The 14,545-nt window shown below is 44.2% G+C and overlaps 2 protein-coding genes across 2 annotated transcripts in view; one reads left to right on the forward strand and one right to left on the reverse strand.

Annotated features, from left to right (window-relative positions):
- Nucleotides 1-71: 71 nt before the first annotated feature.
- ATMIN (ATM interactor) lies at nt 72-12,064 on the reverse strand. The gene is made up of 4 exons (XM_082366337.1): nt 11,683-12,064; nt 3,578-3,703; nt 2,795-2,994; nt 72-2,097 (listed from the first exon to the last, which is right to left on the reverse strand). The coding sequence occupies exons 1-4, from the start codon at nt 12,010-12,012 to the stop codon at nt 459-461; spliced, it is 2,295 nt and encodes a 764-aa protein (XP_082222463.1). The 5' UTR covers nt 12,013-12,064; the 3' UTR covers nt 72-458.
- A 55-nt stretch (nt 12,065-12,119) lies between these two features.
- The window catches only part of CMC2 (C-X9-C motif containing 2), a gene marked incomplete at its 5' end in the record, with an annotated part of 39,518 nt that continues 37,092 nt past the window's right edge, over nt 12,120-14,545 (forward strand). Inside the window, 3 exons of the mRNA XM_082366428.1 lie at nt 12,120-12,461; nt 12,944-13,074; nt 13,993-14,082. Of these exons, the coding sequence (XP_082222554.1) occupies nt 12,412-12,461; nt 12,944-13,074; nt 13,993-14,082 (271 nt within the window). The remainder of the gene's footprint in view (nt 12,462-12,943; nt 13,075-13,992; nt 14,083-14,545) is intronic.

The raw sequence follows: 14,545 nt of genomic DNA on the forward strand, positions 1-14,545 counted from the left end.
TACATTTTTTTTTTTTTTAAGAAGGGAAGACTACACTGAAAGGGCAAATGTAGGCAACACAAATACAATCATTGTTAGATCAACATCTTAAACTTTATAATACACTCACACATTTTTACACAAATTTCATGTTTACAAGTACAAAAGGCAAAGAACCTCAGAGATTCGAAGTAACTGTATCATCAAGTACATTCAGTAGAGTTAACACTGCTGTCCCGGTTCTCCATCTTCTAAATCCAGAAGGGAACCAACTGTAAATGCCATCTCCCATGTGGATTCCACTTTCAGAAGTTGGAGACTGGGTGTAGTTCTGCACATGTCTGAGTTTCAACAGAGCTGAATTGAGATTCCATCGTGTTCCAGGCCAAATCGGCCAGAAGAAAGTCATCCATTGCTGTTTGAGTTTCATTGCTGGTGAAGAATAAGCTCCCCAAAGTTTCAAAGCCAGAATTCATGGTCTATGTTTCTGCACTGTTCAACTGAACTTTGCTTTCTAGAGCAGGTAGGTTTTTAGCAGTGGAGATTCCTTCAGTTTGGGTCTCTGTGTCAGATGAATCAGTACTCATGGAAAAGCTGGAGTGTTTCAGAATACTTCCCAGAGGCAGATGAGGGCTACTGTCTAAAAAGAAGTTCAAGTCCGTCTGTGTCTGCGTGTCAAACATTTCAAGGCCTAAGAAGTTAGAATTTCCCCTACAACTGTAGGACTGGGCACAGGCATCTGCAAATAAGAAGTCAGTTTGGGTCTCTATGTCCAGGGATTCCAAGACTGGCTCCGTGGTCATGGTGCTAAGCTCACTCTCTTCAGTTTGAGTCTGGATATTTGAGGCCGAAAAGAACTCTTCAATATCAAAATCAATTGCAGGATTCTGGGTTGGGCCAGATGGGAGCTGGGTGTCAGGTCCAGTACTTGTGTCAGACAAAAGACTACGATTGTCCAGTGTCTGACCAGGCAGATTACTTGACAAGATGTTTTCTAGATCACTTAATAAATCTATGGTTTGGGTCTGATTATCTGTCATATTCTGTGAAGAAAGCATACTATTCTGTGCACTGAAGTTTATAATTGGTGCAGATTTCTCAATATCTTGATTTAAAGTTTTAGGGTGGTTCTGAGGTAACAAACCATGAGTCACAGTCTCTGCTACTAAGCTGCTGCTTATAATATTGTCTGTAGAAACACCATATGATGAAGGGACACTCTCAAAAATGTCTCCACACATTACACCTTGGTCCATCTGTACTCGATCATCGGTTGCACTTTGCATTCCACTGGTCTGAGTTTCTCTGGAGATCCCACCTGACTGGAAACTGGCATCTATAAACACATCAGTCTGAGCCGCTATAGATGAGGTTACTTTAGAACTGGGCAAAAAAGTTTGAGTATGAACACTAATGGGAAGGGAAACTTGAGAACCAAATGTCAAATCAGTTTGAGAACAAGATGACACAGAGGAATCAGGGCTAACCCACTCTGCAGACGGTATAAAGTGTTGTGTGGTGTAAGACAGTTCTGTCTGTACATTGATTGAAGAAATGCTGTTCTTCTGACATGTGTTCCCTAGTTCTTGTAAAGGGTTAGATGGACTTTTACCGAAGTTCACTTGAACACCTGTGCTAATTGGCTCAACAGCAACAGGATTTACAATTTTTGAAAGAGGGAGGCTCTCCTTGAGAGAGCAAGCCTCCGAATCTAGGCCGAGGATCAGGGTTCCGATGGACAAGGGCAGTAAGTGCACAGCACCGGGGGCAGAGCCCTGATGATCGACACCCAACACCACAGGCTGGGCTGAGGAGTCGGCTGTAGGCACAAAGACAGGCACAGGAGAAAGCTGCATAATGGGGAGTTTAACCAAAGCCACTTTGGGCTTTGGTAAAAGCAACTTCTGAGGATACCTTGGAGGTGTTGGAAGAGTCTGCTTTCTGGCATTAGAGCTGCAAGAATCTTCAAACGAAGCCACTAGCTTTATTTCTGAAGTTTCCAGTTCTTGAGCATCTGGTCTTGGGGTTGCTTGGTTGCTCAGTGATTCAACAGTCTTACTGGACAACTTCTGGTTGTGCAGGCAGTTTTCCATTTTCCTTTTCTTACTAGGTGGATCCCTGAAAACAATGACAGAGTAAAAAGAGAAAAACAATTTTAAACTGCAGTTTTCTTCATCAACCCTGGCACTGTTATCTTCACTTACAAATTCTATTTCCCACATCTACAGCAGAGGTCAGATTCAACCCAGCGAAGAGAAATCCCTTCTTTTGTAACTCGGCCTATTATCAATATATGGTAGGTAGAAGTTCAGAAACATGCAAACAGGGAAGCACACCTTTTTTTTGGGTAAAGTGCTAAGTACCAGAACTCAACTTAGATCTGTAAGCATCAGGAAGCTAACAGATTATATAATGCAACTATTATCATTTCTAAAGTAGGAAGCTCTTAGTCCAAATATAAATATGACCTTTCAAATGAAGCACAGTTTCATGATAAAAAACTCTTCAACAATCTAGTATCCCTCTAACAGAAAACGCTGGAAGTTTCTGAAGAATTGAAAACCCAATAGATTTTCAGTTGGGAATAATAAGGGACTCTCAAAAGGAGCTGGTGAAAGAATAAGGAAGAACAATTGGGTCAAGTAGATGTGGATCATCTGCTAGTACTGCTGCCATTTCCAAAAGTTCCCTTCTTCATGTCACATCTTTTCTCCGCCATTCCTCCTTTCTCCCCACACTAATGGCTCTACAGGAAGTTTCATTTGAAACTCTTCCCACAGCTATTGGCTTTTGGGCCACCATTTTTCCCCTTTACCTGTGTTCTGCAGGGATCTCATGGCCAGTTCGGTAGATGTGGGACTGTAACGCAGTCCTGCTGGCATAGGGACAGCCACACGTGCACTGGAAGGTCTTACCACAATCCTCTGCATGTCTTTTCAAGTCCCACTCAGTGCCATATGAATTGCTGCACTTACTACATTTATGCTTCTTTTCAGCATGCATTTTCATAAAGTGCTAGGAAGAACACAAAAGGACTAAAATGAAAAACTGCAACTGCTCAAAACATTTCAAAAACCATCAACATACCCAAATTAACAATGATTTTACATGATACAATATAGCAGTGCAAATCAAAAGAATGTAAAAGCAGGCAACTCTTCCAGTCCAGAATCATCTCTTTCCCCACTGGCTGGGTCCCTCCCTCCTCTTTAAGATAGCTGCTTCTGAAATTCTTCTTTTCCCTGCAGTTTCTTAATCCCTTGGGAGAACATTTCCTTTGTGCCTTTGCTCCTCTGACCTTGAAAGCATGCAGATTCACACAAGAGATCTGGAAGTACACAGTTTATCATACTTTGCTGACTTGGTCTTCTTTTCTTTCCAAATCCACTTCTGGACAACTTCCCCTCCAGAACAAGCCATGTCTCCTTCACTTACACCCTACTCATTTTTTCCCCAAGTGGGAGACTTGGGTGGCTGTCCTTACAAGAAGCTTTCTGCTCAATCCTCTAGTTATGATTGGTAAGTAATTAGAATACATGAGGTTTATGACATCTGCATTTCATCCTCAGAGAAGTATACTTAAAGGCAAGTAAAATACCTGTTTTACGAGAGAAAATTGAGAAAATGGTCTGTCAGGGCCTCTAGGGCATCCTTCAATTGGACAACAGTAGAATTTTGGTACAGTTTTCAAATCTTTTCTTATTGTTGGATTCACTATGCCATCCTGCAAAAGAAAAATTACTTTAAATAATTATCTTCAAAAAACCAACAGAACGAGCTGGGAGTGATAACAAGGAACGAGTAAAGATGTGCACAAGGGATCTTTTTAGGGTGATGAAAATGTTCTAAAATTTGGGCTTGTGGTGATGGTTGCACAACTGTAAATCTACTAAAAAATAACTGAATTATTAACTTAAAATGGGTAAATTGTATCGTGTGTAAACTATAGCTCAATAAATCTGTTAAAATTTTTCAAAACAAAATAAACAAAAACCAACTATATTGTTTAAAAATCTTCTATCCATTCCTTTAGCACTCCTTCTAGACTTAAAAATCTCTGCCCTTCAAGCCAGCTTCTCTAATTGTAAGTGGTATATTTACAGTTTCTTAGGCTCAAGACTTGGTATCATCCTTAAGTCTTCCCTTCTTTTTTATTCCACCCACACTGAATTAGTGTGAGTCTCTGAAAAAAACCTGACTATGATCTGGGTCTTCCTGATAAAGAGAACTGTGACTTTCTCTGATCACCACAATGCCCCCTAAAGTAGCTAAAGCTAGTTAACACAACGTTTATACAGTAGCGTGAATATAGGCACCATGCTCTGTTTGAAATTCAGTAATCATTATAATGGCCAGTGCTAACATAGCTTTTACTACCATGGCAGGCACTGTTCTAAGCACTTTATATATATTAACTCATCCTAGTAATCCTTTCTTATTAAGTATGTGATTGACTTTTTGGCTGGGAATTTTAAAATAATTGGTGAGTTAATTTAGCTTAAAGTGCTGTCTTGTTGCCCCTGATGAGCCCACATACCTCAGGAGTGAGAAACCTATGACCTCCAGTATAATTCTTATCTGACAACCCCCAGCTGGCCCCAGAGGAAGGTGTGTGGATGGGGGGTTGGGGTGGGGAAGGACCTCCCTACTACGGCTGGAAACAACTGGACACGTGCTCAGGCCTCAGCTGCCGCTGTAGCACCTAGACGTTTTAGTCCTTAGGTGCTGTGATGGGAAAGGATTCACTACTTTTGGAACATGCCCACCTCCTCCGCTTCCATCAGTGTGCATCTAGAGAAGAAACGAAGAACCGTGCGGCTAGGACTCCCTCCGTTTGCTTTCCTACTGGATCTCAAGAGGAACACGTTGATCTTGTTGAGTCTGTGTCCACTCATGTAGAGGGGAAAAGAAGCTATTCTTGTTTCATTTTTAAACAACGTAATTTATCTCTCAATGATATCAAATGTAGTCAGTTATTCCTCCATGTCTTCTACCTTGGTCCATCCTTTTATAATCCTACTGCACTACACTGTCTAGATATTCATATTCATTTGGATTATTTAAATGGTCTCCTAAATAATTTTCCTTCCTCTTCTAATGTCAGAACAAATTTGATATTCCAAAAAATTATTTGTATGTATCACCGAATACTATTTTTTTAAAAAAGGTACATAAAATAAAATCCCATCTCCTCATTATGCCTCCAATCTACCATTATAACCATATCTTTTTCTGTTCCCTTTTCATACACTCCGCTGCTCAGCCTAACACTCTTCCCACTTCCATTTCCACCTTCTACAGCCACTCTCGGATGACTGTCTCCCTTCAGGCAGAATGTGCCGGTGGGAAGAGGGCACGGCATGGAGAGGCCTGTGAGCCATTTCCACCACTGATTAGGCACATGACTTTGGACAGGTTATTTAATCTCTGAGCCAGTTTACTCATTTCAAAAACAGAGAGAATAGTTAACTCTCAGGATTATCTAGTACTGGATTAGTGTGGAGCCCACTCACATTCTCAATAAATAGCACTCCCTTGTTCTGCTCACCACCCAGATCTATTCCTTGTCTGAATTCCAAGGTAGCAGCTAACTTAACTTGCAAAGTATCATTTTCTTCTAGAATTCCTGTCTCCTCAACTAAATTTCTTAAGGGCAGAAACTAAGTTATACACCTCTTGGTACTGTTTTCATGCTTTAGACTGCACACTAAAGGCAGAGCACTTTTAGAAAGGCAGCCCAGTGCGGGGCAGCAGCTCTCAAACCTAGCGGCCTGTGAAAAATCACTTGAGGCGTTAAAAAAAAATACCTGTGCCTGGTCCCAGTCCCAGGTAATGATATAATTAGTTTTGGGTGGGTTTAGTATTTGGTTTGGTATTTGGTTTAAAAATCTCCCCTGATGATCCCAGTGTGTAGCCTAGCTTAAGAACCATGGTGCAGTGGTTAAACCCATGGGTTCTGGAATATGGAATTCTCTACGTTGCTCCTTTCCTGTGACCTTGAAAAAATTAACTGTCTTGGTTTCCTTATTTGTAAAGTAGGCATGATAGTACGATCTACCTCAAGGTTGTTGTGAGGATTTAGTGAATAATTTAAGAGACTTAGAACAGTGCTTATCATATAATCACTCAATTAATTATTATAGCTATTAGTTATCGGCTGTGGAGATTTTTGTCGCTTCTTTTGCTTTCTGCCAACCAACTTAAGGCCAATAAGCTAATCTAAACTAGTACTTTACATTAAATACTGTCCTTGTGGCAACAGAAATAAAAGCAAAAATAAACAAATGGGACCTAATCAACCTTACAAGCTTTTGCACAGCAAAGGAAACCATAAACAAAACAAAAAGACAACCTACGGAATGGGAGAAAATATTTGCAAATGATGCGACCGACAAGGGCTTAATCTCCAAAACATACAAACAGCTCATTCAACTCAACAACAAAAAAACAACCCAATCGAAAAATGGGCAGAAGAACTAAACAGACATTTCTCCAAAGAAGACAGATGGCCAACAGGCACATGAAAATATGCTCAACATCGCTAATTATTAGAGAAATACAAATCAAAACTACAATGAGGTACCACCTCACACCAGTCAGAATGGCCATCACCAAAAAGTCTACAAATAACAAATGCTGGAGAGGGTGTGGAGAAAAGGGAACCCTCCTACACTGTTGGTGGGAATGTAAGTTGGTGTAGCCACAGTGGAAAACAGTATGGAGTTTCCTCAAAAAGCTAGAAATAGAGTTGCCATATGATCCAGAAATCCCACTCATGGGCATATATCCAGACAAAACTACAATTCCAAAAGATACATGCACCCCTATGTTCACAGCAGCACTATTCACAATAGCCAAGACATGGAAACAATCTAAATGTCCATTGACAGATGAATGGATAAAGATGTGGGTGTGTGTGTGTGTGTGTGTGTGTGTGTGTGTGTGTGTGTGTGTATACATACACACACACACACACACACACACACACACACACAGTGGAATACTACTCAGCCATAAAAAAGAACAAAATAAGGCCATTTGCAGCAACATGGATGGAACTACAGATTATCATACTAAGTGAAGTGAGAAAGAGAAAGACAAATACCATATGATATCACTTATATGTAGAATCTAAAATATGACACAAATGAACTTATCTATGAAATAGAAATGGACTCACAGACATAGAGAACAGACTTGTGGTTGACAAGGAGAAGGGTGGGTAGGGGGGGAGGGATGGATTAGGAGTTTGGGGTTAGCATATGTAAACTATTATATAGAGAATGGAGAGACAACAAGGTCCTACTGTATAGCACAGGGAACTATATTTAATATCCTGTGATAAACCATAATGGAAAATAATATATATATAGAAAGTATATATAACTGAATCACTCTGCTGTACAGCAGAAATTAACACATCGTAAATAAACTATACTTCAATTTAAAAAAAGAAAGAAAAATCCATGGATTCATCTCAAAAAAAAACAATACTGTCCTTGTGAAAGTCTGATTGAAATGCTGCTTTTATTGAAACAATGGCCTCTGCTAGCTTTAATGACAACCAACACTGTCTCTCAATCACCAAACTCATCCCATTCACCAGTTCATCTTTTTTTAAATGAAATACTTTTAAACTTATTTTCCTTCTAGTGTTATCTGCAAGAAAAAATCAAATATGGAGAGAATATTAAGAAAGCTCTAAAATTTTTTTTTTTTTTTTTTAAGGCTAGGACAATTAAAAAAAAAATTATTTATTTTGGCTGCACCGGGTCTCAGTTGCGGCATGCATGCAGGATCGAACCCTGGGCCCCCTGCATTGGGAGCACGGAGTCTTACCCACTGGACCACCAGGGAAGTCCCCATGCTTACTTCTAATACATCTTAAATTTGCTTAGCAATCCTTTTATTATCCCTTTTCAAACTCCCTATCATGCTCTCATATACCTGTTCACTTCACTTTTTAAAAAATTAATAAACTTTATTTTTTAAGAGAAATTTTATTAGATTCACAGCAAAATTGAGCGCAAAGTACAGAGAGTTCCCATACACTGTAGTGCCCCCCCCCGCCCCCCCAATACAGCCTGTTCCACTATTAACATTCCTCACCAGAGTGGTACATCTGTTACAACTGATGAAACTACACTGACACATCATTATCACCCAAAGGATGATGAATAAAAGTGGAGATAGAGTTGTAAGGTGCTACTCTAGCATCTCTCTGCCTTCACAGAAAAACATCCAAGAAGAAAAGTAGTTTGCTTTGTTGTTGTCTTATTGTAAATTTAAAATTAGAAGTCTCTGTACACTGTGATCTATAGAGCAACTTGGAACATTTTCTTTCCCTAAAAACAGAAAAAAATTCCTGGCAAATCATTAAAAGCAAACCCCTGGACTGAACATAACACAAAATCCACTAAGCCATGTTTTAAAAATATGTGTTGCTGGATAAGAGGTTCTTTAAGGGGGCCCCTGTCCCCTTCACTATTTTCAAACGTGAGGGATAAAAGAATCAAGAAATGCCCATTTACTCCTACTCTTCTTTTCCCTGAATCACCAGCTTTCATTTCTCCATGGACCCCCTTGTAGGCAAGGCTGGACTAGGATATTTCCAGATTTACTTACAGGATATGGAATATAGACATATATCTTAAGAACCCACATAAAACCAAAATGTATCATGTACCTTACACCCTACAACTCTATCTCCACTTTTATTCATCATCCTTCAGAAAGATTTGTTAATAATTAAGAAGGGAGTATTTGACTGAGGGCAGGGTATCTTCTGAAGATTAGAAATAAATAAGAACCTTACAACAAATAATGGGGAAGGGAATAAAATATTATCATAGGGGCTTCCTTGGTGGTGCAGTGGTTAAGAATCCGCCTGCCAATGCAGGGGACACGGGTTCGAGCCCTGGTCCGGGAAGATCCCACATGCCGCGGAGCAACTAAGCCTGTGTGCCACAACTACTGAGCCTGCGCTCTAGGGCCCACGAGCCACGATTACTGAGCCCGTGTGCCACAACTACTGAAGCCCGCGCGCCTAGAGCCTGTGCTCCACAACAAGAGAGGCCACCACAATGAGAAGCCCGCGCACCGCAACGAAGAGTAGCCCCCGCTCGCCGCAACTAGAGAAAGCCCGCGCGCAGCAACAAAGACCCAACACAGCCAAAAATAAATAAATTAAAAAAAATATATATTATCATAATCTAGGAGAAAAAAAACACAACAACTAGGGCAGAAACTAGAATTATGTGAGTAGCTGTAACCAAGAGAACAAAGGGAAAAATCGCCATTGAATACGACGCAGATCTGCCAAGCAGATACTCTCAAGCTTCAGGGCCCGTAGGAGCACACTGGACTGCTAGGGGAGCCTCTGGTCCAAACACAGACCACCTGCAAAGCCACAGGGAGCTCCCAGTCAGCTCTTGTCCTTATTAGGCCTCCTTCTTCCCCCTTCCTCCTCACAATACTTTGAGAACATCAAGGGTCAAGCGTAATGTTTGAACTCAAGAGCCTACTACTTGGCTCCCAATTGTGTGGACAGATTCACCACACTGGGGCAACACTATACAGATATGGCTATTTTGTCACACAGGCTACCTTCATTAAAAAAAAAGAACCCCCTTTCCACCAAGACAGCAGATGTCCCGGGGCTGCATGGTTAGAAAGACGGAACAAGGCAGGAAAGTGAGCCTGTTTGACATGGAAGAAACGACGACGGTTCAGGGTGAGGTTTCTTTAATTCCTGCCGAAACAGGTCTCTCTAGTGACCTAGGAAGGAAACTCAGGAGAGTCCATTTTTCGGTTGTTCACGATTTGCAGTTCAGAAAGCAATCTTGAGTGCACTGTGCTGTCTGCAGACAAGAGAAATCTGAAAAAATGACTAAAACTGGAAGAATGGCTTCACATAGGTTCTAAGCAAGGGGGGATGCTGATACTCTGCCGTGCTAAGGTCCAAGTAAAGGTTTGACTATTAAAATTTACAGTTGCCTCAAACATATTCCTTCCTCGTGGGCCCGTTATATGCTTAGGATTGGCAGCTTCAGAATTCCTGAACTTTACATATTTTAAAAACATAATTAGAAATAAACCTACCGCCTACTACCAAACCCATCGTATACTAGTCCTGACAAGTAAATGGTATCTTTGCGCTTCACAGATGCTTCACAAAGTCTGGAGAGATACACAGCCCCTGACAGCAATTCCATAGAAACGAACAATGTAAACTGTTAAAAAGTGCTTGCGAGAGTGATGTTCAGGCCAACACAAAGAGAGTCGTGGTCAGACTGGCAGCTTCCTCTGCGCTCAGAGATGTAACGTCGGCCTTAGCTGTCTACCAGTGAGGGGAGGATACTGGAGGTGGGTGACGGCTGTTATACACGAGCTGAAGAGAACCCAGGGATTAGGCTGAAGAACTCCTGCAAATATACAGTCCATCCACTCAAGATAAAACATGGCTAAGAAAAGGAAGTGTTTAATTAAAATTCGGGATGGAGGAGAAACCAGGAGAACGAAGACCATTCCCAGAGTTACTTCACTTGTGTTGTGAAAGAAAGGCAGAACTCGCAGGGAAACTGCAGGCCCACCTGCGAGGTCTTCCTCCGCGCACCTCCATGTACCTCTCCTGATCGGGCCTCCCTAATCGTCACTTCAGCACGGTGTGGCCTCTGTATCCAGCTGGTGCTAGAAGGGGACTGCCCTCCGTGGGCATCCCATCTGCCCTACTAGAGACCATCACCTCGAACTTTCTGCTGTTAAATTCTTATCAGAAGCCTGATTCTAAACACGTTTCTGAGGGAGATTTACCTGAAGGGCAGACGGAACATGCAAGAGGCGAGGTAATTTAAACTTACTCCTGAATCAATTCAGACCACCGAAAGCTACATACTCACAAAACTCCCTTCAGTAACGTGCTTTGGAATTATGCCCCTGTTGGCCTAGAAGACTTGAAGAAGTGGTGCAAGGAAACTTCCTATTGTAATGACTGAGAAATCATGATTTAGTAGGTCTGGGATGGGGCTGGACATCTGGATTTTTAAGAAGCTTTCCACAGATGTGCACTGAAGGCTGAAAGTCACCCCATTTTACGTAAGGTGGAAGGGACGTTCAGATTATTGTCCTGTTATTATATACCGTGTCCCCTCTTAAACAAGATCCACGGGAGAAATCTCGCTTAGGTCTCATCCCTGAGCAAAGGTGATGTTTACCAACACTGTGGAACCTGTTGCCAAAGCTGCAGCTCCCTGCTAACAACTGGCCCGGAGGAGGAGGCAGTGTGCGTGCGGTGCGAACGGCACCGGCTTCGACCCGAGGCCGGGTTTAAAGCCCAGCACTACGCAGGTGCGTCATCGTTTTCTCTGCAGTAGAACGAAGGTGTCGTGAGAGCTCACGAGACAAACGTGAGAAATGCCCGCGACGCCAAGTGCGAGGCCGGTGGTCCGGCCGGTCCGAGCCCGACAGCGCAGTGGCATGACACAGGGTTTTCCTACCGCTGCGCCTTCCTGCCTCCTAGCTCCCACTCTCCCTGCCGGGACCCCCTCCCCGGTCTGGCCCTTTAGGGCCTCGGAAGCCCCCGCCGACGCCGGCCGGACCTCGGCGCCTTCCCGTCCGCGGCCCTGGCCGCCCTCGGCCCCGAGCGCCCGCTTCAGGCGCTCGGTCGCGCCAGGCCCCGGGAGGCGCCGTCCGCGGCGGGCTCACCTGCAGGCGGTGGCTCTTGACCAGGTGCATGTTGAGCGCGGGACTGTTGGGCAGGATCTTGCCGCAGCCGCGCACCGTGCACAGGATGTTGGTCCGCACGGCCCGAGACAGCTCGCTCACCGACGGCTGGATGAGCTCCCGGGCCGGCGGCGCCGCACCCGCAGGCTGTTGCCTCGCCGCCGTGGGTCGCGGCCGGCTGCCCCTCAGCCGCCCGGGGGGATCCCACGGGCCGGAGGCGGCAGCGGCTCCCCTCGCGGCCGCCGGGACGGCCGCGGCGCCCAAGGCCAGAGCCGCTGGCCCCGCCGCCGCCGCCGCCTCAGAGGCCGCCATGGCTCCCGCACCTCAGCCCGGACAGCCAGGACGCCCCGCCTCCCGCCGCAGCGACTTCCGGAAGGGGGCGGGGCCTCTCGGCTCATTAGCATCCGGCGGGGCCCGGTCGGCCGCGGCGTCGTGTGCGGGTGGCGGAGGGCGCGTCTGCCATGAGCCACCACCAGAAGAGGCGGGCGGGTTACAAAACTTCACAGGGGTTCCTGGGGACAGGTAGGACGTATTGGTCCCGCTCGTCCATTATTCGCCTTCCTAGAAATCTGACCTCGGGCCACAATTGGATAGAAGAAAAAGCAATGCGTTCAGAACTTTACTTCCCAAAGATTGGAAATAACCCAGGTGTTCAAGGAGGAGAGGCGAGATTATGTGAATTACAACTATCTGTTTACCAGACACTGGGGAATGCACTTTTCATTCAGTATCTCATTTTGTCCTCAAAACAGACCTAGCAGGTACGTACTATAAGTTTTCCCCCATTTGCAGAGAAGTAAGTAACTAGCCCGAGGTCACATTATACAAACAAAAGGATTGTTATAATTGACAGAGTTAATCATTTTAGGGAGGGTAGATTTACTTGCCTGTATTTTAACTGCTGAAATTTGATTACTGTTTGGGGGACAGTGTAGCTCAGAGGAGGGTTCCAAAACCTAAGTTGGAAGAGGGACCACCAGATAGGTCATTTAAATGAGTGTAGGAGGCCCGGTGTAGTCAAAAGGGAGGGGTGAGGACTGCAGTGGAATGGGAGTTACATCCTTTGTTTAAAGGGGGCAGCGGCTACTACTCGTCTTTGGTATTGCCGGATTTATTTTTCAAGATTTTTATGTGAAAACTCCCAGCTTTTATATATTAGCAGCTCTATTTGTTTTCTATTGCTGCAATAACAAATTACCACAAACCTGGTGGCCTGAAACAACACAGATTTGTTATCTTACAGTTCTGGAGGTCAGAAGTCTGAAATGAGTCTACTAGGTGAAGATCAAGGTGTCGGCATGGCTGCATTTCTTCAGGAGGCTCTGTGGAAGAATCTGTTTACTTGCCTTTTCCAGCTTCTCCAAGTCATTAATAGTGAGTTGAGGCTTCTTCACATCACTCTGATTTCTTCAGTAGTCAGGTCTCCCTCTGCTCTCTTCTATTCCTCTTCCACTTTTGAGGACCCTTGTGATTACACTGGGTCCATCCAGGAAACCCGGGATAAACTCCCCATCTGCAAAGTCCTTTTGTTTTGTAAAGTAACAGATTTACATATTCCAGGGATTAGGATGTGGACCTCTTTGAGAAGGGTACTATTCTGCTTCACAGTAACGAATTCTGTATTAAAAAGTACTGTGGGCCCCAAATCCCCCACATCTGTGTGAGAGATAGCATCCACGGGCTATTGTTTCTTCCAGCACAGTGTCCAAGAGGGCAGGCTCTGGAGGCCAACTGCCTGGGGTTAATGTGGGCTCAGTCACTTACTAGCTAGTACTAAGCTTTGGTATTCACGTCGATAGAGTGAGGCTAGTAATGCCACCTGCCTTATAGGATTATTATGAAAATAAGACAGGGCTTCCCTGGTGGCGCAGTGGTTGAGAGTCTGCCTGCCAATGCAGGGGACACGGGTTCGAGCCCTGGTCTGGGAAGATCCCACATGCTGCGGAGCAACTAGGCCCGTGAGCCACAAATACTGAGCCTGCGCGTCTGGAGCCTGTGCTCCGCAACGGGAGAGGCTGCGATAGTGAGAGGCCCGCGCACCGCAATGAAGAGTGGCCCCCGCTTGCCACAACTGGAGAAAGCCCTTGCACAGAAACGAAGACCCAACACAGCCATAAATAATAAATAAAAAAAAATAAAAATAAATAATATTTAAAAAAAAAAAAAGAAAATAAGACAAAGCGTATAAAATACTTGGCACAGCGCCTGCCACATAGTAAGTGCTCAGTAAACATTAGCTCTTTTTCATTTTTGGAGACCCTACCTAACGTGCAGTAAATTCCTTTGGCCTAGAGATCCTTGGATCTGCATTTACTGCTCCATCTGATCCCACGACTGCGTCTGAATGGCGTATGTGGCTCTGGACCCTCAAGCACATACCAGGTAAGCATTCCCTGTATCTCATTTCCTGAAGCAGAAGCCTCTGTCTGGGAGGGCTGCAGGGTGCAGCCTCAAGTGATTCCACTGTAGGCTGGGTAATACTGGGTTGGCCAGAAAGTCCCTTCGGGTTTTTCTGTAACATCTTACAGAAAAACCCGAAGGGACTTTCTGGCCAACCCAATATGATTAGTGTCTTTCTCGTTCAGGCTCTCATTGTACATCCCTGCAAAGCACCAGAAAAGGCTGTGAGCCTGTGGGAAACCATCCCAGGAACCTGCAGGGCCTCTGTGCAGACCTAATGTGGGCATTCAGGCACTGAGTAGAAGTGCCTACCATGTGTGTGCACGTAGGAACAGATGCTCTAAATCATGACTGTGGTCTACAAAAAAAATTAGCGTTATTAAGCCCCTACAGACTCAGTGCCTCACTCTGAGATAACTGAAGTGTCTAAGCCATTTGCTAATTA

This window comes from Balaenoptera borealis (assembly GCF_965194805.1).
Source record: "Balaenoptera borealis genome assembly, chromosome: 19".
Lineage (NCBI taxonomy): Eukaryota > Metazoa > Chordata > Mammalia > Artiodactyla > Balaenopteridae > Balaenoptera > Balaenoptera borealis.

Excerpts from the sequence above, each read along its gene's own strand:
- ATMIN (XM_082366337.1), bottom strand. The coding sequence starts at position 12,012 with ATGGCGGCCTCTGAGGCGGCGGCGGCGGCGGGGCCAGCGGCTCTGGCC. Across the intron at positions 3,704-11,682 it reads TCAAGAGCCACCGCCTGCAG|GATGGCATAGTGAATCCAAC; the intron begins GTGAGCCCGCCG and ends TTTCTTTTGCAG. Across the intron at positions 2,098-2,794 it reads GAGATCCCTGCAGAACACAG|GGATCCACCTAGTAAGAAAA; the intron begins GTAAAGGGGAAA and ends CATTGTTTTCAG.